Source organism: Sciurus vulgaris (assembly GCF_902686455.1).
Source record: "Sciurus vulgaris genome assembly, chromosome: 8".
Taxonomy (NCBI): Eukaryota; Metazoa; Chordata; class Mammalia; order Rodentia; family Sciuridae; genus Sciurus; species Sciurus vulgaris.
The window spans coordinates 103,595,064-103,618,472 of record NC_136468.1 but is presented as its reverse complement, the minus strand read 5'-3'; the positions used below and the strand labels follow the sequence as shown (position 1 = coordinate 103,618,472).

Below are 23,409 nucleotides of genomic sequence, written 5' to 3'. Positions count from 1 at the left end.
AAAGTAATGGGGCCAAGGATCCATGGACTCAAACTTCTGGCACCATGAGCCCAAATGAATCTTTCCTTCTTATAAGATGATTATTCTAGGTTATTTGCTACAGTAATAGAACATTGACTCACACAGCATCTAACAGTGAAGATTTCACTATGAACATAAAGATTTAACATTGAAAAATTTATTTTAATTGAAAACTGAAATGGCCTGTTGGGTCATCATAAGGTAGAATTCTAAAGTTTCTCATGCCTCAGGCTCTGGTTTGGGCCACATCAGAAATAAGCAGAGTTATCTTTTATACCACATTTAATTTTTTGCAGGTTGTATTGAATAACTCATTTAAAAGAAAAAAAATGTAATTTTTAAAAGCCATCTTAATTTGTACCAAAATAACAACGAAACCAAAATGAAAAAAATCTTATTCTACTGTCATCATCCCTGAAAAATCATGGCAGTTCTGTTACCAAAATGATATTTTTTGTAGTAAAATGATTTTTAAATCAATATCTGGGTCTTACTGTATTATAAGATATCATATTGATTTGTCAAAATTTGTTAAAAATTCATCTTACTTGAATTTGCACTTCTAAAACTTTTGTGATTTAGAATGTTAAGGGCTGGCTATCTTAATTTCAATTTAAATTACAATGGGAAATAACTGAAAAAATAAGTCGTAAATTTAGAATCAACAGAGATTTTGCATCTTTTTGTATTTCACATTTGCCTAACTCACAAATATATGCATGTGATAGTTGTGTTTCTCTAATAGCTACATTATGAGCTATCTGATAATTTGAATGAATATGCTTAATTACAATTTATTTTTGAAGCAATTGTGATAATTGACTTTTTTTAGCATGAAGAACTGTGGATTATTTGACTAATTTTCTATTTAGAACAGAAGAATAAATCCCACGTTAATGATTTTAATATGGCAAAAGTGTTCAAAATAAACCATTGTGTGAAATGACACTGGAACTTTAATTTATAGTAAATACTTGTTTCAGGTGCCATGGGGCCAATTCCAAACTCAAAAACAATCTAATGAATGTATTGTGTTTACAAGTTAAGTGCTGATTACTGTCACCCCTCTATACCCTCAGACAGAATTTCTGATCTAGGGTCATTGCATGTGGAGTTAAAAGGTAATTAGAGACTTTCTCTTCCTGTTAGGATAGAGTAGTTGTAGCATATTAATGTTTCAACTGCTAAGTAGATAAGCTAATTTTAATACGAGATGTTTAAAAACACTCTAAAGCAATGGGAGTGACCACTTCTAAAAATTCTGGAGGGGGGATCACAGGTGAGATGGGCCGATAACCTGAAACCTCTTTTCCCTGGTAGCTGTCACGGGAGACCAGAGTTTTCCTAATTTTTCTCAGCTAGCTTTCCATAAGACATTTGCTAAATCCTGATGCCTTGAGGGCAAAAGATTAATGATCTAATCATGAAAAAAATCTGACAAGTGGAGGCAAAATTTCCCATCTGCTGATATTGAGATCTGCCAGGGAAGGGCCCCTGGTGACATCCTCAGCTCTCTATGAAAACCCTGGAGAGGAGTCCCTAGGGTCAGGGTGGGCCAGGGGGAGACTAAAACTTACTAAAACTGGACAGCTCTCCATTTGGCTTACTTTCTAAATTTTTTTAAATTAATTTATTCATTCTAATTAGTTGAATATGACAGTAGAATGCATTTATACATTTTGATAATATTGAGCTAAGGCCATCAGTACCCGACTGCTTAGCTGGAGAAATGGTAAATCTGCTCTGGTTTGGATGTGTTTTAAGTGTGTTCCCCAAAGTCTCATGTGTTGGAGGCTTGATCCCAGGATGGTGATATTGGGAGACATTGTAAAACCTTGAAGAGGTGGAGCCTAGTGGGGGTTCTCTAGTCAATTAAAGACCCACTCTGGGAACAGATTGTCAGATTCCAGTTTCTCTCTGTCTTCCTGTTTTGAGATGTGTCTCTCGCTCCCACATGCATTCCCACCATGGTGCTGTCAGGCACTAATGGGATTTTATGATTTTGGATTTTCAGTCTCTAAAACTATGAGCTAAATATAACTCTTTTCTTTATAAAGTTAGCCTGCCTCAAGTATCTTGCTATGAAAAACTGACTAATATGCCCTCTCTGGAGGAAGAAGCCATCACATAAAGTAACTATAATATTTCACAACCAATGTATGGCAAATGAAAGAAAATAATCAAATATAGCAATAAACAGAAGCAAAAACCAAAAACAAGGGGAAAATATGGAAACAGGATCTTGATAAGGTCATCAGGCAAAGACTCTGAAGAAACTGTGATTTATATATGCATAGAATGGATAAATAAGTATAAACTTTGCCAGAAAATTAAAACCAATAGAAAAGAAACAAACTAAAAATGGAGTAGCTGAAATTCAGAACTCTATATACATGTTTAGCAGCAGATCAAATAGAGCAGAAAGTTAGTCAATGGAGGATGAGTCAACAGAAAATATCCAGACTGAAAGAAGTGAGGTGGGGAAAGGGTGGAAAGTATAGAGAAAAGGGGACACAGGGAACATGATGGAATGACCTCTGTTACTGGAATTCCAGAAATCAGGGCAAAGGAAATAATAGATTATCAATCAGGTTAAAGACCAAAACCACTTCTAAGCACATCATGGTTAAACTTCTGAAATTCAAAGACAGAAAAATCCTAAAAGCAGCAGAGGAGAAAAACACATTATCTTCAAAAGAATGACAAAGAGACTCCTACTGACTTTTCAGAAGACAGAGAAATGACATTCCTAAGGGCTGAAGAATAAACAGCTGACCTAGAATTAATTCTACATAGCTCATGAAATCATTCTTCAAAAATAAAAGTGAAGTAGTGATCTTTCCAGGCAAATAGAAACCAAGAGGATTTGTCACTGGTAGGCTTCCACGGAAAAATATTAAAACAACACTAAAGGGAGCCCTTTCTTCTTAAAAGGAAAATGATCCCAGATAGAATGCAGATGTGTGAGAAGGCTGAAGAGAAACAGAATGGGTTAAAATTGGAGTAAAGCTCTGCTTCTTGATTTGGGTGCTATTTACATGGAAGAATTCCCTTTCTGAAAATTCATAAGCTCTGCATTTAAATTTGTGTACTTTTCTGTGTGTGTTGTGCTTCTATGACTCTCACCAAAATAAAGCAAAATAAAAACTGCTTAGAGGAAAATTTATAGTCTTATTGCATACATAGAGAAGAAGAATGGTAAAAAACCAATGAGCTAAGCAGCAATCTGAAGAAATTAGAAAAAGAACAACAAATTAAAAGAACAACCAAGGAATGCAGAAAGAAGAAAATAATCAAAAATAAAAATAAGAGCAGAAAGGAATTACACAGAAACAAACATATTAAAGATCAAGAAAACTAAGAGTTGGGCTTGAAAAGACAAATAAAATTAAAAAAAAAAAATCCCTGGAGAGGAATATAAAGGACATAAGTAGTGAGTATGAGAAACGAAAAATGAGCGTCATGTAACTGCGACACTGCCATCCCCTATCCTGGACCTGGCCAGCTGAACCACCTTTAAGCCTCCCCTTGGCTTTCAATCTGGAGGTAAGGATTCCAAAGTTTCCCCAAGCCCAAGGACAGGAGTGGCAGTAATACCATCATGAAGTCTAGTGCCACAAAAATCACTAATCCTGGAATACTGGAGTAGATCACTGCATGTCAATCCAAGTAGATGGAAGGGTCTTGGATGGACAGATGGTAGAGGACTGAGTTTACTGGAACTGAGACTAGACACATAAACTAGAATGCTTTAGGGCTGACCAACTATCATATTAAAGGGCTCCAGAAAGTAAAAAGAACCACTATTGGCATGAAGGGAGAAGGGCCATATGAAAATCCCTCCCCACATCCTAAACTGAATACAAATGTTTTCAGTTAGCTCTTGACTTGCTGGAGGGTGGTCCAGAGGTCTTTCTGGGAAAGCATAGACATTGCTCAGGTGTTAACCAACAATTTTTTCTGAATTAGTGCTCCTTAGAGGTTCAAGAAATCATTGGGACAAAGGTATACATACATTATGGGCAGTGTTTTTTATTTTTTATTGTGTGTGTGTGTGTGTGTGTGTGTGTGTGAGTGTAGGAGAGAAGAAATCTCAATGTGACCTTTCAAATGAAGGGCTTATTGCTTATTATCAAGGAGAGGGCTTTGAGTATTGCTTTCTAAAACTATATCGGAGGGAGAACTGTGAATGAAAGTGAGGTAGCTGCTTCAGAAGATACATTGATAAAGAGGGGCCATGAAGAAAGGCAGAGCTCAAGTCCATGACCATTCAGGAGCTCAAGGGGGTTACAACAATCTGCCGGGTGATCTGATTACGTCACCTGGTGGTCTTCCAGGTGATAGTTCAAGGTAGGGAGTCATTTCTGAATTGTGATCACCAGTATTCTTGTGACCTTATTTAACAGGGCTGATGTGTTAACAGTTTTAGGGTTCCTGTTCATACAGAAGTGTGTGGGAATGGCTGTCCTGAAGGTGTGTATGGAGAACTATGCTTTAAGGCTGTGAATAGGCTACTTGAACTGCCCACCAGGATGCAGGACAGGTGCAATATGCAGGGGTGGCCTTCTCTGGTGAGGAGCAACAGGAATAAAGAGGCTTCTCCATTCCCCAGTTCATCTCAGGGTGCCTCTCCTCTTCCCCCGATCATTTTTTCCTTGAACTCTAAGAGACACCATTAAACTTTACTATTTGATGCTCAGTCAAGACTAATTTGGTCAGCTGCAGGTGAGGCTGAATAGTTACTTAAGAAAACAATCTTGCTGGTAAGAAACATTTATTCCTGCTGTTCCAGCCTCAGGAAAGCCCGTCCACCAGTTTTGGCTCCCTTGTACTTAGGGATTGGTAAGTTGAAACATGTATAAAAATGCCAGGCCATGTGGCATGCTGCATATTGAATTGGCAGCTGCATCCCTCAGTTGCAGTTGATTCAGAGCTAGGATACAGTAACTGGATGCTGGAGGTGGGGGAATTCTGACATGGAACAGGCAGCCATTGCAACAAGTCTTTTCCAAAAAGGAACATTGGGTTCTGTTATGGTTTGAATATGAGATGGTCCCTCAATAAGCTCATGTGAGAGAGTGAAGGAATGTTCAGAGGTGAAATGATTAGGTATGAGAGCTGTAACCTAATTATTGGATTAATCCATTTGAAAGATTAATAATTTGAATGGATTAACTGGGTTGTAGTGGTAGGCACGTGGGGATAGAGAAAGTAGGTCACTGGGGTATATCTTGTCCTCCTGGCTCTTCTTTGTCTCTCTCTCTCTCTCTGTCTCTCTCTCTCTCTCTCTGTCTCTCTCTCTCTCTGTCTCTCTGTCTCTCTGTCTCTCTGTCAATCTCTCTGTCTCTCTCTCTCTCTCTCTACTTTTTGGCTACCATTTGGTGAGCAGCTTTCCTCTACCATCCCCTGCCATGTTGCTCGGCCTTATCTTGGACTGACCATGGACTGAAACAGTAAGACCAAATAAACTTTTCCACCTCTGTTGTTCTTTTCAGGTTAGTCCACAATCAAAAGTTGACTAACACAGGTTCCATTGGTGTGGGATTTCATAAAAAAATATTTGTAGGTTTGGAATTTGCTGGGATTGTTGCCCCTTAGGAAAAGCATTTCTGAATTCAAGGTATCAGTCTTCACTATTAGGCTGTATTGAAGAGGTCATCCAGGACAAGTCTGTTGACACAGATGCTATGAAGCACAGATTAGTGTCAGGCTTTGAGAATAAGAAGTGAGTAATGAGGTACACAAACCATCTGTACAACCTGGGAAATAGCATGTGCCTTTCCCTGGCATACTGTCCATCATGTGCAGGCCCCTTGACTGACTTGGAGATTTCACCTTGGTTTTCTCAAACACATATTTTTTTTCTGGTTAGGCTTGTTGAGTGTATTGGATGACCCAGAACTGTCCGGGTGGAAGTGCAGAGGTGGGAGAGGTGACAAGTACTTGCTTGTGTGGGAGGTTTTTTAGTTCCAGGAAGGAGAGATCATTAGAGAACAGTTTTAAGCAGACACAAATATCCCCAAATTACTATTTTCCTACTTCTATACTTCCTGTAGGTAGCAGGAACCACAGGTTTTGTGAGACCCTTCTATTGCTGATGTGACTTAGCTTGTTGCCCAGTTATCAGTTTGGAACTACCTGTAAGATTTGCATTATCCTCCCACCTGTCTATTTAGATCAGCAGACAAGTGTTTCTCAGAGCGCCTTTCCTGGTCCTTTAGACATGTTTTGGATTCCTTGGAAGAATCCACCCTTAGTGACAGGAGCACAGGTAATCACTTTCTTTTTATTCTTCCAGCAGATCTTAGTGCACTGCCCACAAATATCATCCAGTGCAGATACAGGAAGCTATAGGGACTGAACTGATGGAAATCCCACCAGATGGTTAAAGAAAAGCTGAGCTGGGATTGGAGGAAACTCAGGGAAGAGTGCTGGATCTTTTCTCAAGAGTCCAAATTTTCTAAGAATTTGCTTTTTGGGTGTTTAAATCAGTTTGGTCTGCAATAAAAAATTGCCAGATTAGATGGCTTAAGCAGCAAACATTTATTTACCAGTTCTGGAGGCTGGGAAATGTAAAATCAAGATGCTGATACATGTAGTTTCTGGTGAGGGCTCTGTTTCTGGTGTCCTCACGTGGCACGTCATGTGTTATTTCCTCTTTTCATAGAGGCATTAATCCCATTATGAGGACCCACCCTCCTGATCTTAACCCAGCCCTGATTATCTCCCAATCACGTCCAAATTCCATTACTTTGGGAGCGAGGGCTTTGTTTTGGTTTAGACCTGGAATATCCCCCAAAAGCTCATGTGTTGAAAGCATGGTCCACAATGCAGCAAAGCTCAGAGGTGGGGCTTTTAGGCAATGATTGGATTATGAGGATTTTGACCTCATCAGTGGATGAATCCTTCTGATGGATTAATGCATTGATAGGTGGAGAGACTACTGGGAGAGAGAATACCTAGCTGGAGAAAGTAGGTCACTGGGAGTATTATGCCCTGGAAGAGTTGATCTTCTCCTGGGCCCCTTCCTCTCTCTCTCTTTCTGCTTCATGGCTGCCATGAGATGAGCAGCATTTTTCCACAACACCCTTCTGCCATGATGGTCTGTCTCACCTCAGGCACAGAGCAATGGAGTTGGATGACCATGGATTGTGATCTTTGAAACTGTGACCCAAAATAAACCTTTTCTCTTTTCAATTATTCTTATCAGGTATTTTGTTCACAGTGACACAAAGTTGACTAACATAGGTTTCAACATTTGAATTTGGTGGGGGGAGGGGCACAAGCATTCAGTGAGGTCGTAAGGTCATTGTGGTCACTTCACAGATTATTTTGACTACTATTTTTACCACTTTTTCATACTTCTTGGCTTTTTCCTTCTATTATTGATTGCTTATAAAGGATTGACATAATCTACTTGTCTCTGAACAATATTTCATATTCTTTTAATATTTATCTTTTCTACTGGCAAAATATTAGCCAGGACTTAAGGGTTTAATTTTCACTAGAAATTCCTGCTCTTTGTAGTAGAAACTTACACTATGGAATAAGCCCCTTTTCTTGGGGTTATAAACTAATGGAGAGTGAAATTGGGGATTAGAGATATACAAGAGGGGAATACTCAGAAAAGATTGAGTATATAGGTTCGAGTTTCTAAACTTTGTATAAAAATAGGAACGTTTCATATGCCCTTCTCTGGTAGAGGGTGCAGCAGCCATGTATGTATTTCCACCCAAGGGTTTAGGAGGTAAAATGACACAATTCTCCACTTACAAGGTGAGTTCCCTGATTGGAATGTTAAGCTTGTAGGACTTGAGTAACCTGGAAGGGTCCAATGCTCGTGTTGGTAAGATGCTTTTCTCCCTTTTTAACTTCTGCTTTTTGTCTGACTTTTTCCCTTAGGTAACATAGCTGGTAATAGCAATGCAGGTCTAAATATGAACAAGGCTCTGCAAACTGGTTTTGCTGGAAAAGAGGAAAACAATGAATGAGGTGTTTGTGTCCAGATTTTGGAGAGTGGTAGTTGGTGGGTTTTGCACTGTTCTTTGTACCATACTGCTGTATTTCAGATCTTAAATGTCCCCCAAAGGTCTAGGTATTGGAGGGTTGGTCCCCAGAGAGCCACTGTTGGGAGGTGGTGGAACTTTGAAGAGATGGGACCTTGGGAGGGCTTTGGGTCATTGGGATGTGCCCTCAAAGTGAATAGTGGGACCCCAGCCTTTTCCTGTTCCTCTCTCTTTGCTTCCTAGCCATGAGGTGAGAGGTTTTTCTCTGTAGTGTGCTTCCCCTGTGATATGCTGCCTTCGTCCAAAGCAGTAGGAGCTGACTGATTCTGGACTGGAATCTCTAAACCTGTGAGCCAAAGTAGACCTTCCCTCTTTAAATGGTGATTTACTCAGGCATTTTTTATAATAATGGAAAGTTGACTAATATACATATCAACTCTGGAATTCTGGGAAAATGAGATATATCAGGCAGTAAAGTAGGGATTATTAAGATTTTAGGAGGACTTTTTGAATTTTTACATTATTCAGACTCTGAACTCTTACTTAGTTTTCCAAAGCTGGTGTGGACAATGCAGCTGTATCATTTGACAATGGTCTTGCAGCTGACTAGAGACCTGTCTTGGCTAATATCAAAAAGTCCTAGGAATACCTCTGAGTTGTCCCACAGTAGATAAGATGCACAGGAGCAGTGACAAGTGCCTGGGAAGGCAGCTGTGGTGTGTGACCAGGACTTTCTGATGTTCTGTGTAGTATCTCTGTCCTCACCAAGAACAGCTGCAATGTACTTAAGCATTGACCTGGCTGAGAGATATAGTAGGTCAAAAGAAACAAGCGTAAGTAGGGAATGGTGTGGAATACTCTGCTCTTTAAGCATCTATTTCCTGGCTCCAGTAGAAGAAGGAGGAGTTAGTAAACTGGTTGTTGCTAAACTGAATGGATTGGGCCATGAGAGTAGGAAACTCTGCTTTCAAAGATGGTATCTCTGCCACCTCCTTATCACAAGAAATTAGGACATTCGACTGACTCCATTCTTTCTCATGATATCCTCTTGTCATGGGTCTGATCCAGAGACCACCTGGTCCCCTCCCTCCACCATATTTATTCTTCTAGCATGGACATTCAACATTTTAGTTTCAATAACCATCTGTGGGAAAGATTAGACTTAATGGCTGTTGTTTTTAAGTCTAAGTATCATGCTTCCTACACTGGAATATTGAGCACTAGCTTAATTCTTTAACTGAATAAATATTTATTAATTCCCATTAAGGGAAGATGCTAGCAATAAAAAAGTCTTTGAAAATAGTATCTCAGTGTTGGAATCTTGGATGAGTTTTTACTTTGATCCTTTCCTCAAAATTTCCATAGGGAATAGTAATAATTTTATAAATGCATATGCAAACAGAATTCATACATAACAACTACACCAAAGTGAAGGAGATTCTGGATTTAGGTGTAAGAAAGTGATGGAAATCCCAGGTAGTCTGCCTTTTAATGTGACTTTCTCTATAGCTTTTTATGGTGGACACTCTTATCTCCCCACCCAGAATAATCTGATTGGGAAGAAGGCTGTGCTTTAAATATCTCAACTCCTCCAGATCTGCTTTCTGGTAGAGTTGAGTATTAAATATATCTTTACCATTGCTATGGTTTGGATAAATGTCTCCCAAAGGCCCATATTAAAGGCTTCGACCTAAGCCTGAGGCAGTATTGGGAGGTGGTGAAAGCTTTAAGAGCTGGGGGTCTAAGGTTGAGTTTGTAGCTCAGTGGAGAGTGCTTGCCTAGCATCGCATAAAAATAAATAAATAAAATAAAGGTGTCTCTCTACAAAAAACAAACAAACAAACAAACAAAAAACTGGGGTCCAGTGGGAAATCTTCTGGTTACTGGGGTGTGCCCCTTCAAGAGATTGTCTGTCTCTTTCACACCTGGCCATGAGGTGACAAGGCTTCCTCCCAACACACTCTTACCATGCTTTGCTACCACAGACCCAAAGCAATGGGGCTAATCCTTCATGGACAGAAACCTCCCAAATTATGAGCCAAGATACATCTTTCCTACTTATAAGTTGATTAACTCAGGGATTTGTTCCAGTAATGGAAAGCTGACTAACACAATGACCATATTCTCTGGTCATGGATTTGACAGCATAGTGAGGTCTGAGTTCCCAGTCTGATGTCCATATAATATCCTTGCCAACCATACTAAGGGGGGAAAGTCCCAAGGAATAACTCCTACTTCAAAGTTCTCTGCAGTGTATAAGACAGCACCCCAACTCTCCATGCAACTGGAGTTTTGCACCAAATCTCCATCCTAGCAGTGGGTACCCTTACTGGCTTGCTTTGGTCTTATTGGGTCATGATGGGGGTAATGAGCAGGCTCTGAAGGCAAACTGCCTAGGTTCAGATCCTAGACATACCAATTATGTGTTACTTGTGAATACTGGACTAGCTGTACTAACTTCCTGTGGTTCAGGTTCCTCATCCACAAATATCAGCCATTTGGGATTTTCACAAAGATTAAATAAGGCAATATGTTTAAGGCCCTCAGAATGATGCCTAGGATATCAGGAAAATGGAGATGTTTAGGTGCTGGTATTACTATTATCATTTTACTCAGGACAATAGTCTTAACCTGCACCATAGCTCTGGGTCAGATCTTGTGGCTTATGTACAGATTCCCAGGGATGAACACAGGTGACTCTCCTGGAAGGACTGAAGACACCTTTGTTCCCATCTGCTACGTCTGTCTGTCTAATTGGACACTGTGGTGATCAGCTTGCCATGCCCTTCAGACACTGCCTTATCCACCTGGCTGCAGGTCCAGACACAGCATCTTAGGTAGGTCAGTGTCCTCTGTCTGTCCCACATACGCGCCTACCAAATTTGGCCTCTTGCTGCCCTTCCCTGCCACAGGCCTTCAGAGGAAGCTATCATGGGCACCCATCTTATAGAGATAAAAATGGGCATAACTATCCCTCTTATATTATAGAAACCTTCTATGAGTCAGATATAAGATGGGCCTCAGCAACCCTGGCTAAATTTTGTACATAGGAGATTCATTTTGTGTACAGAGTACTTTGAAAGAGATGGAGAGAATTCCATTTTTTAAATAGAGTTCAAAGTGTATCATGTTTGCATAGATTAAAATCACTCTTACGTTTTTCCAATTTCTTATTATTTCCCTTCATGTAAAGAAAAGGGCATTGTAGAGTGGTCAGCAGAAACATTTCTTCCCATCTCTTCATGTGTATCATATACCTGTCATCTGCTTCACCCAAACTTCCAGGCACCCTGTCCATAGTTGCTCAAGTCCTTCCAGAAAAGGCCTGACTCCCAACTATTTTCTAGATCATGATCCTTTCTGACTCTTCATGGGCCTCAACTCATCATGCTGTGCTTCTACATCTCTCATGGGTTCTTCCATTAACAAACAGCTAAACCCAGGCTAAGTTCCCCTCTACCATCTTCCAGCTCTGGACCTCAGGCAAGCTACCATGCCTCTCTCAGAGACTCAGTCTTCTCACTAGATATGATAGTGATGTCGCCCACCTCATGGTGTTCTTGTCAGCTTAAACTAAAAAGATATAACATCCTTGCCAAGAAATCAAACACCTGTAAGTGCTAAATAAGTGAGTTTTTATTTCTGTGGCTCATTTCACTCTGTCTATAAACATTTTCAAGCCACCTCATCTTTAGAAGACCTCCCTGGGGTCCTATTTCTCAGGCTGCTATCTCCTCAGAGTCAGTCTTAGCCAACCTTCCTTGAAAAGGTTATTCACTCTGTCTCTTCTATACCAGAGGTTCATCAGTCACTCCAATGTGCTCAGGCCTGAGTGGTTGCCTGGGGTCCAGGACTTTTAGTGACCAAAGTTGGAGAATTCCAACCAACCAGAAATGCACTGGTCATCCTAACCTTCAGCCTGCAGTTCTTCTTATCAACTCACTGGATTACTTTGTCAAAGACCACAGTATCCACATGGCTTCCATCCACAGATACTTGACTATATCTAGACACTATCTTCCATGACTCCTTTGTGGTTTTCAATTTGTTGTGTCAATGATGCATCCGTGATGGTTTTTCTTCCCTTCACTTCCAGGGCCCTGCTTTTTTGATTTCCCTGTTATTCCCATTACTATGGCTATATAACCACCAAATGGTTTAAAACAGCTAAGTTCTGTGAGGTGTGGGCTCAGCTGGGAGACTCTCTTAGGATCTTGCACACTGTTGTGATTGACAGCAGCTGAGGCTGGACCTCTGATGTGGCCTTTTGCCTCAGCAGGGTTGTCTGGAACAGCTGGGCTAGGCAAGCTGCTCACCCATTCATCCTCTCACCAGGCGAGCATGGACTTTTCATACTATAGCTTCCTCAGGGGGGCCGGTAGTGAGTTTTTCAAGAGGTAGGAAGTGGAAACTTCCACTCCAGAGGCCTGGACTTGAAAGCTGGTGCAGCACCACTTCACCACTGACAAAGGGTCACAGAGCCTACCCTAGGCTCTTGGGGAGGGGATGTGGACCCCGTTTCACAATGGGAGGAATTTTCATGAAAAAACCTTATTAAACTTTATTAAAAATAAAGTTTCTTGCCTGTAGTATCTGCACTTCCAATATCCACCTGGGTGAATTTCCTCAATTTTCAGTAGGCCACACTTTGAGAAACACTACTTTATGATCTCCCTAAACAAAGTCCTTCACTTCAAACATCACTTACTTGTTCCTTTCCCATCTCTTTCTAAGCCAGGTCCTTCTCATGAGCACCTACTGTCCATTTACCTGACTACTGCACTCTTCCCCAGAGACACTTTAACCTCAACTTGGCATCTTAATTTTCCAAATTAGTCCCATTTCTGTCTTTTTAGGCTGGGATCATGAGATATGTAAGCAGACCAATGTTTGTAGTACTACTTCCCTCTTCTCTCACATACATATCCAACTTCTCAACAAACCATTTTAATATTGAGCCTCTCTCTAATTCATCTTCTTCCATTTTTCTCATTTAATGGGCTCCTTATTTCTCATATACTTTTGTGCCAGTGTTTGGTGTTGGTTTCAGGCCTCCACTGTTAGAATACTATAGTCCACATTCCACATGGCTGCCAAGATAAAATGTCTAGAATGCAAGTCTAATCAGGATGTTTATTCACAGAGAGCATTTCAGGAACTTTCTGTGCTTTGTAGGCCCACATCTACACTACTTAGAACCTCTGGACCACAGGATCCTTTCCCAGAATTCTTTTTTAATTTTGTCTCACCTACCTCAGATTCACGGCCCAACTACTCTCCACCTTAGTACCTTTCCAGTGCTTTCTCTTGCCACCCAGCCCCTGCAAGTTAGTCCTTCCTTTCCACTGAGCAAATTCACCCAGCAGTTTCTCTAATTCATGGATAGTGACCAAATCCTGGCACCAACGCCAGGTTATGTCTCCTCTTCATAGAATTTCACACGAGGTACAGGAAGAAGTTGTGCTTGTCTTTCCTTTGATTCTTGAGTGTCCTCACAGGAGGATGTGTTAAAGGCTTGCTCCCCAAGGTGGCATTATTGGGAGTCTCTATAGCTTTTTAAGAGGAGGTGCCTGTGGGAGGTCCTGAGGTCACTGAGAGTAGGTCCTTGAAGAGGTACTTGGCCCCTCACTTTCTTCCCTTTTGCTTCCTGGCTCATGACACAAGCAGTTTTGCTCCATCACATGCTCCCCACCATTGCCATCCTGCCATGATGTGCTGCCTTACCACAGGCCCAACACAATGGGGCCAATTGATCATGGACTGGAACCTCCAAAACTGTTAGCCAACTTTTCTCTCATCTCTACCTTACTTATCTCAGATATTTCTTTGTAGTAATGGAAAGCTGGTTAGCACATCCCTAGTGTGATTCAAGAGCCTTGGTTAGCAGGGATGAAACTCTCATTTCTGAAACCCTATAAGATTAAGAGACATAGCAACTCAAGGTTAATCTAGAAAAGTGTGGGTTAATAGGATCTTGACCACTTATTTGTGTTAAGAGTTTTCATCTTGGGAGAATCAGACATATTTTGATAAGAAGCCAGAATTATCTTTTGTATTGTTGTGAATCTTAATTGAATGATTTGGTTTTATCTTTCTGGTTTTTTTCTGTAATAATGCTCAGTCATTCTTTGTTATTTAATCTGAGAGACTGAAACGCACATGGACAGAAGGTTGATTTTGATGCTCCTGGATATAATGAAATACTTGACATGATAATAAAGGATTATGTACAACATCTCGGCTTCTCACATTGAGTGGTCTCAGGATGAACTTGCCATGTCCCCTTACTCCTATGTTCTGTCTTCCCACCTGGACCTCTGCCCTCCATCGTCACAGCCTCACTGTCTCACTGACCTTGTTCAGTTAGAAACACTGTGCCCTTAGTTTTGCCTCTAGCAGCAGTGCAGCCAAAGGGTGACCAGTCAGTAACCAGAGCCCCTCTCAGCCCTCTTCCTGCCCTTCTCTCACATGCTGCAAGCTATAGCTGTGATTACTGTGGTTAGTTAAGGCAGATAAGTTTTCTTTACATTATGTGGAACAAATATTCCCCAAACCCATTTTTATCACATTATTCTGAAGCTAAAAAACAAAACAAAAACAAAGTAATGAATGGTTTCCTATGCTATATTAAATCTAAGCACCTTGAACTTTCACATAATTCTCAACTGAATGCCAGCTAGTCATAGCTCCCTGCATCCTTCGCACAGTTTGGAAGTGTCCTCCCTGCCCAGCTTTGCTTTTGTCTCTGCCCATCAGTGCCATGCCCTTCAATCTTACTCTTTTATTAAGACCTAGTCCAAAGAGCCATCTGTAAACAGCTCTATCTAATTTTAATCACTTTTATATTCTTCGTACATTCCATTAGCACACAATATGTATAATATAAAATATGATATCACATGATATGTAATAACGTTAAAGGGACAAAATTATTAGTATATGAATATTTCTAGGCCTTTCACTCTGGTCTGCTAAAGAGTGAATGATTATAGATTTGATGGCTTGGATTCCTTCCTCTATCACCCCAGGAGGCTTTTCCCTAGCAAGATTATTTCTTTTATGTCTTCTAAAGCAAAATTTGAAGGAAATAAGACGAAAGGCCAACATTAAGTGTAGCTATGATCGCAAGTAGGCTTATGGAAAAGATTAGGTGGGAAGGACACCAGGAAAATCATGTGGTGAAAGGGTACAGATCAAAGATGAAAAAGAATTTTAAGAGTATTAGTGTGAACCATGAATTCTTTTCTCAAAATTTAAGAAACATGAGCAAGAACATTAGCAATACTGGAATTCCTTTATAATTGTATTGCAATGCAACTTTAACCATGATTTCACTTTAGCATTGTTTTCATGGAGTCATAGAATCAAAAGTAAGATATATACATGTCTGTTGTCTTGCAAATATTTATATGGAGTCATGCTTGTTCCTAATAGAAAACCTGTGAAACAGTATAACTGTCACAGTTTTACCTTGAACAGGTCAATGTTCAGTAGACTTAACCTTCTGAATGGTATAGAGTCTTGGACCAAATGATTATTGTACCACAAATGGACACATCTCACTGAATATAGTAAAATACAATTGAAAATAGAAGCCCACAGTGCAATCCTTGGTCATATTGACTCAAAAGGTAGAATAGTCCTGGTGAAAACCTACCTAAATTCAAATAAAAGGTTCTAGGAACATGTCCATCTGGATTGTGGTCTGACAAAGTCCCTGTATCTCATGCAGAGCTGGCTGCCTCTGGCTCCCACAGTGTTGGTCTTTCTGCCTTTCCATGCAGGAGAAAGTATGTGTCAGAAATGTTAATGAAAAGAAGTCAGTGAGTTCTTCTGGAGCCTTGCTTTTCCTCCAGGGTCCTTCAGTCTCCGAATTTGGCTGCAAAGGATTTCCCCACAGAAAACTCTCAACATACAGCCATATAAGTCACAGTTGTCACTAAGACATTAAGATGTCCATTTCTAGAGCAGAAATCAAAGCTGAATGTACATTCCTGCCCTGAACACTGTTGGAACACCCACAATCCCCAGTTCAAAGCCTTCTAGTGACAGCAGTCCACTTGGTGTTTACTGAGTGTTGGCTGCCCCAGATGCATGCCTGGACAATCACCCATGCTTTTTCAGGTAGTTCTCATGGAATCACCTTGTGGGGGATGTATGTTATATTCACTTTATAGAAGAAGACACCAGAAGCTTAGAGTCTCAGGGGTCATGAGCCACTGTGGTGATCATACCACCTCTGGCTCCAAAGCCATCTGCTGAAGCTCAGGGTGATGAGGCAAATTCTGACAGGCCCACGTATGTAACTCTTGCCTTCCTATGTTCAGAGAAGTGCCATTAAAATCTTATAGTAGGATCGATGGTTTAGAGTTTCTGTTATGTATAATCAGGGACCACTTTTTTTTTTTTTTTAATTTGAAATGATCCTATGGTCTGGATGTATTCCCCTGAATTCCCAAAACTAAACTTAATTGCCAGTATGAAAGTATTAAGAGGTCAGGCCTTTGGGAGGTGATGACAAATGAGATTAATCCCCTTATAAAAGGGGTTGAAGGAAGTTCCCTAGCCCTCTTGGCCTCTTCTTTGACACAGCAAGAAGGTGTCATCTTTGAAGACAAGAATTAGTCCTCACCAGACACTGAATCTGCTGGTATCTTGATCCAGAACTTCCCAGTCTACACAAATAAATTTCCATTACTGATAACTTAGCCACTCTAAGGCATTTTGTTACAGTAGCCTCAATGGACTAAGTAAGACAAATAACGTGATGAAAAAGGATTTGGAAATGATGGGCTGAAAAGGTGTTCGAGGGATGTTCTTCTGATAAATGCAGAGAATCTGGGTGTGAATCTAGAGCACACTTCCACACTGGAAAGCAAGGGTAGAGATGGGGAAGCAGCTGAATCTGAAAGCCCCTTGGCTTCATCTCAGCTGACTTGGAAATTGAGACAGGGGAAAGTTGGTACCAACCAGGGGCAGCACAGGAAGACAAGGCAAAGCAGTCACACGATTCCAGTTTCTTGTTTACACCTGGACAGAAGTGAGAAGATGGGTTCGGAATAGTGATGAGAACACAAGAGTGTGTGGAGAGAGGTCACCTCTGACCATGGCCTCTTTTGGTTGCAGTGAGCAGTTGTTCTAGTCACACTACTTGGTTCTTCCCACTACAATTTGATGAGCAGTGGATTTGGGCAGAGATACACACTCCTGGTAGGAGTATGTATTTGACAAGGCCTATTATAACTCCTTCTGAAAGTTCGAGAGTGGTCAGCTGAACCCAACTGCACATAGTAAAAAATGAACACTGAATTACTACAACACCATTATAAGATTTTATCAGGATGGGTAGAGTTAAAATTTCACCGGTTCCTTCTTTTGTCATGTTAAACATTGCATTTCTACAGTCCTCCTATTATGCCATTATTACTGTAGACAAATCCCAGGGGCCAACTAAGGAAAAATCATGCCAGAGAATAGGAAATGATTCTTTTGTATTTTATCATGTACCTAACTCCTTGGAGAGTACAGAAAATATTATTTTTAGAATACTTCTAATTTGGTGGTACTTTCAAAATCTGATTTAGTCAGACCATTTAAAAAACTGTATAAATCAATAGCAATTACGTGCTTCTAAATTGAATCATAATCCCCAAAGAAATATGCTATTAAAACATTATAGACTCTAGATCATATGCCATATACTTCCACTCTCATTAAAACAAACAACAAAAGGAAAAAATAAAGAGAAAAATGAAGAATAAAAATAAAAGGAAAATATCATTTTGTTTTATTATTTTAATTTAATCTCCATGTAGAAACAGTGACCTTTTGTTATACTTCAGTATATAAAATCTGGCCAATGTTCAATGTGAGCAAAATTATTCTTCATTTAAGAGCGTATAATTTATCAATTAGATTAATGTGTTTATTGCCATCAGGAGGCTGCAAAGAATCTTAGTTTTGATCATAACAAACACTTCTGTAACCTTCTAGAAAATGGTCTGGATTTCACTACAGCAAGAGAACCTTTAATGCCTTGATCTGTTAATGAAGAATAGCCATATCAGAACATTTTGAAATTCAATCTCTCCCTACTTGTTAATTTGGCCCATTTTCAATCATATGTTTTTGAAAATTAAAATTATTTTACACCAAAATATAAATATGTGTAGCTTATGATATATATTTTTAATCCATTCAGACTCCTTAAACCATAATTCATTGTAACTGTTCTTTTTTTTTTTTTTTTTGGTGCTGGTAATTGAACCCAGGGGCATTTAACCACTGAGCCACATCCCAGCCCTTTTTCATATTTTAGTTAGAGGCAGTGTCTTGCTGAGTTGCTAAGGGCCTCACTAAGTTGCTGAGGTTGGCTTTGAACTTGAGATCCTCCTGCTTCAGCCTCCTGAGCCCCTGGGATGACAGGCATGTGCCACCATGCCCAGCCTCATTGTAACTTTTTAATTTACTTGATTTGTATGTATTCCCCTGAGTTAATGTTATAATCATTTTCAAACTCAGTTAAACTTTGTCTTGATAAATTTTTGCTTTTGACAAACTATATTTGTCAATTTTTGTAATTTGACAAATTTTATTAGTATAGAACCATAGCTTCTTAATATATTGATCACTCATTTGATACAAAATGTAAGTATCTACCCTTTCATTTCACTTTCATTCATTTTCCCAAAGCAATGAGATACTGCTAATGTGACAGGTGTACTGAGGACCAGAATCTTCTCAAGCCTGCATAAGAACATTTAAAAATGTAATTTTTCTAAAGTGTTCAGTTGTTTTGAACATGCTCTTTCTAAGTCATTTGCTTTTTTAAAAAATAGGATGCTGTTCCTTAACCTAGTTTGAATATGCTTTCACTCAATTATTTTATTTTGAAGAGATGATTTTATTATAACTTCTTAGCACAGATTGTAGACCCTTTTTATATTCCTATCATTATTTTTTGTTCTTTTTAGTTATTCATAACAGTAGAGTATGTTAACTTAACATGGAGTACATCTAATTCTAATTAGGATCCCATTCTGTGGTTGTACATGATGTGGTGTATACATATATATACATAGGGAAGTTGTGTCAGATTCATTCCACTGTCTTTCCTATTGCTGTCCTCCTCCCTTCCCTTCATTTCCCTTTGTCGAATCCACTGGATTTCTTTTATTCTTCCTGCCCCCTTCCTTTGTTTTGTGTTAGCATCCAGACAGAACATGTGACCTTTGCTTTTTTGGGGATTGGCTTATTTCACTTAGCACAATATCTTGATAATATAAATAATACCGGTGCATACACCCAGAAATGTCAGTATACCGGGAGTCAAAGAAATTGGCTGGCATTATTAACATGTCATCCCCATTCTGTGGAGTTGTAGCAAGAGCCAAAGGTATGACAAAGTGTGGAATATTATCAACATGTTGGGGTCATGAGCAAGGAGCCTTATAGCACTGGATCAAGAAAAGGCAAAACTGAAACAGGGTACATATTGAGAAGATGTGGTCTTAATCATGGCAAAGTTGGAGAAGTCTGAAGTGAAAGTCAAGGGATATGAGTCAAAGGGTCCTGAGTCCAGAGGCTGATGAACATTAACCACAGTTTTCTTTGGTATTAGAGTGGCCCTGTGGCCTGGTTTAGATGGCCGTAACCCAGTTGTTCTAGAACTCACCACTCACCACTGAAAAATTTTTTAAGGATCTCATTTAATCTACCTCTCTGTTTTACATGGCACATTTCTATGGGGAAGTGAAATCACAGGACAAAGGACAAAGCAATTGAATTCTTCTTTGGCCATGTCTGCTGAGCAACAAGAATGGTAAAAGTACTCACGTTCCACAAAATAAGAGCTGGCATCAATCTTCCAGATGATCTGGCCACGATGAGAACCATTGACTCCACGGTTCTTATAGTCCAGAAAATTTTCAGACAAGACTTCATCTATATTCACAGAAAAAAAAGGAGAGCAGAGAAACATACCGTCAATGGCATATCTTGGGGGTGGGAAATCAAAGGAAAAAAGAGCAAAGGGTGTGAATGTCATTCACAGCTTATAGAAGAAAAAGCACCTGGAATTGTAGAATCAGACAGCTGGAAGCATCCTAAGACATCATCAGGACCAACCCCCTGTTAGTGCAGGAATATTCTCCCCACCCAATGTTCCTGGAAGTGATTACATAGATGATTCTTGAATTTCTCTGGGAACAGAAATAATCACAGCAGTGGCAGTTCATTGCACTTTCAATGGCTCTAATATCTGTGAAATCTCATATGAAAGTCTTCCTCCAAAAGATTCTATGAGCTGAGACTTATTTGAGATTGAGGATAAGACATAAAGAAAATGTCTAATCATGCTTTCCATCTGGAGGCCAGTTCTCATCAACCACATCATCTCTTCTCTTCTATGGGCATCATAATCATCTGGTACATGAGTCTCATCTGTGAACTTATTCACCTATGCCTTCTTGACCTCATGCATTCGTTTTATCATTCAACTGTTAAGATCCAGCCATCTACCAGATGCTGAAGAAGGTGCAGGGACCACAGTATTAGACAAAACCAATATGGTTATGAATTGAAGCTTACAATTAAGAAAACACTTTTAAACAAAAAACAAAGAAATAAATGTATTCTTGTAACCTGCAATAAGAGATGGAGGAAGAGAACAGGGTGCTTTGACACAGTGACAAGGAAGAAGTCCAACAGGGTGGTCAAAGAATGCTGAAGGACGAGAAGAGCTGCATGGGTGGAAATGAAGCTGGGTGTGTGGAGGGACAAGGTAGGGGAGAACTTACTGTTTGGAGGTACTGGGAGCAGCTATTAAGTGACTGTGTTTTCATTTACTGCTGTTTCTCTTCTCATTACATTGCAACACACTGATATCTTAAAAGCCCATTGCCCAGATTCTTGGAATCTGAGAGGAATGCCAGATTCTTGGAGCAGACAGATCCTAGAAGACCACATTGAGGTCACCTCCTTGGTTTCAGACTCCACATTCCCAGTGCACATGAAGCTAGGGATATGAATTTTACCTCTACTCTCCAGGGCCCATGTAGTTTTCACTTCACCAGAAAGTAATCATGAGCTAGCTGGATCTGAGGATCTGGGAAAAACCATGTTTCGAGAGTCCAAATCTGGGAATGAAGGCAGTCCCAGAATCAAGGCTCTGCAAAGAAGGAAATAGGGAACCCAGGATACCCTGAGGTTCTCATCCTGCATCTGGCTGGACTGAGAAAACAGGCAATAATAAAGTTCGAAAAGGGCTGAGCTTGAAGCCAAAAGACCAACTCTTTAGGCTTTTTGTGCCATTTACCAATATTGTCATGTCTATAGCCTCAGGTTTCTCATTGGCAAAGTGAGAGGTAGGTAGTAAAAATTTCTGCCTTTCAGGAAGGAGTAAATGAGATAACTGGTAGATGGTACTTATAACCTGCTATGTTGTTTGCACATTTTTAGCTGCCCCTTCCTTGCAAAGATGACTGGGCAAGGAGCACCATCTCTGCTTTGTTAACAGCAAGAACTGTTTGTATCCTTTGGAAAATCACTTGTTTGCAAAATTTGCCTGTCTTTAAATTCACAGTGTGTGCTTATAGCCCTGTTTGGGTTACTAAGATGATTGCATAATATGTTTTTTACAGTAATTGCCTCATTTCTGCAAAAAAGCATAATATTTTCCTAGCTCCCTGGGTCTTCAGTACAGATATAATGAGTTCACACCCAGGTAGAAATTTGCCTCATTATGGCAATTCTCTAAGAGGCGGTATATACCTAAATTTATCCACTCTGATTATCTGAATATTCAGTTTAGTAGATATGGTCAGGTATTCATAAACAGCAACATCTAGAAGAATGATGTTCATTCATGTATTAGACAATATGTACTGCATACTTTTCTCCATTCTAAGCATTGCACTAAACCCTGGTGATGTACAGGTGAACTAGACATGATCTTTGTACTCAGGAGTTTCTAATATATTTGATGATTTGTTCAGGAAAACAGGTAATTTCACTAGAATTTAGAAAGTTTTGGGTTAAGTATCAAGGAATCCACAGGAGCACAAATGAGAAAAGGGAGGGGAATTGGGAAGAATCACAAAAAACTGATAAAATAACACATTTTAAAGAGAAAAAGATATATTTTACTATACACATTTATGCACAACATATTTTAAGGGATTGACACTTTGTCCTGATGAATATCTGTTTTCCTAACACAAATAACAACACTTAGTAACAAGTATCCACAAGAAAACTAAATGGTCCTCTTACTACCTTAGAAAAGTTCCTAGTCTTTGCTTAGGAATCCAAATGTGTTGTCAAGGACCATATTCTGTGCTAGAGAAATGCATTGGAGGAGAGAAGAGTACTGGAATAGTTGCTAAGGGCCAAATCATGCTCGCCACCACAATGAGGAATGTGGCTCCTGGGCTGTCTGCCTGGAGGCTCTTTGTTCTGTATTCTTCATTGGGGCAAAAATCTGTTTGTGGGAGCAATATTTACAGCCACCCTTGAGGCAGGAAGGTTACAGCTACCATTTCTATGTGATCTTACTTAACTTCTGTGTCTCAGCTCCTTTACTACAAAATGGGTGTAACATTAGCACCTACCTTAATATTTTTGCTGTGAGTATTAAATGAACTATTATAGGCAGAAGTCTCAGAATAGTGTCGGCCATCTAATAAGCAGCTATTTCTGTCTAGAGACTAAGCTAAAAATAGGACATCCTATTTTAAAGCCCCATGATACTTAATGAGCAAAGCCATTAATAATAGCTTATGCCAGTACTATTTAAAATTTAGTCATTATGCGCTTTGTACAGAACACAAAAAGATATATTAAGTTCCTCAAAATAAGAATATGTTTGGGGATGATGTTTATTTCTTCTGGTATGTAACATCCTACCTCCTGCTCCCAGTTTATAACAGAGAAAATATTTTTGCAGGTTATTAAAATTTTAACCAGAAAGTTCTAGTGAAGTTTACCTAAGAAATGAGAACTGTATTTTCTCTTGATTTGTCTTAATAGTGAAAACCCTAGCTATGCTTTCCACGTCCTAATCTATAATAGAAGAGTGGACAACAAAATACTACTGCTGTTAGAAGCAGAATGGGCAAGTGAGCCCATAATCAATTATGAAGGAGACTCAATTCACCACCCAGGTCTCTTAAGCCCATCAGAAGAAGCACAACATGCTTCTTGGTTACTCAGAGTAACTCATGCCTCTGTTAACAAAATCTTGGTAAAATCTCTTAGGATTCTCCCACTATGACTTTACTAAAATAGTAAGGTCTGATGGGGAGAATCTATTACCCTTTCACATTTCTAAATCCATGATGTAAAAGTGCTATTCTCATGTACTAGGAAGGAACTCTGAAGGTAA

The 23,409-nt window shown here is 39.6% G+C and overlaps 1 protein-coding gene across 6 annotated transcripts in view; it reads right to left on the bottom strand.

The window, feature by feature from the left end:
* The window catches only part of HECW1 (HECT, C2 and WW domain containing E3 ubiquitin protein ligase 1), a 422,686-nt gene that overhangs the window by 208,760 nt on the left and 190,517 nt on the right, over window positions 1-23,409 (bottom strand). For all 6 annotated transcript variants that reach the window (XM_079149876.1, XM_079149880.1, XM_079149879.1 and 3 more), the window contains one exon: window positions 19,863-19,970. In XM_079149876.1, coding sequence (XP_079006002.1) covers window positions 19,863-19,970 — 108 coding nt within the window. The remainder of the gene's footprint in view (window positions 1-19,862; window positions 19,971-23,409) is intronic.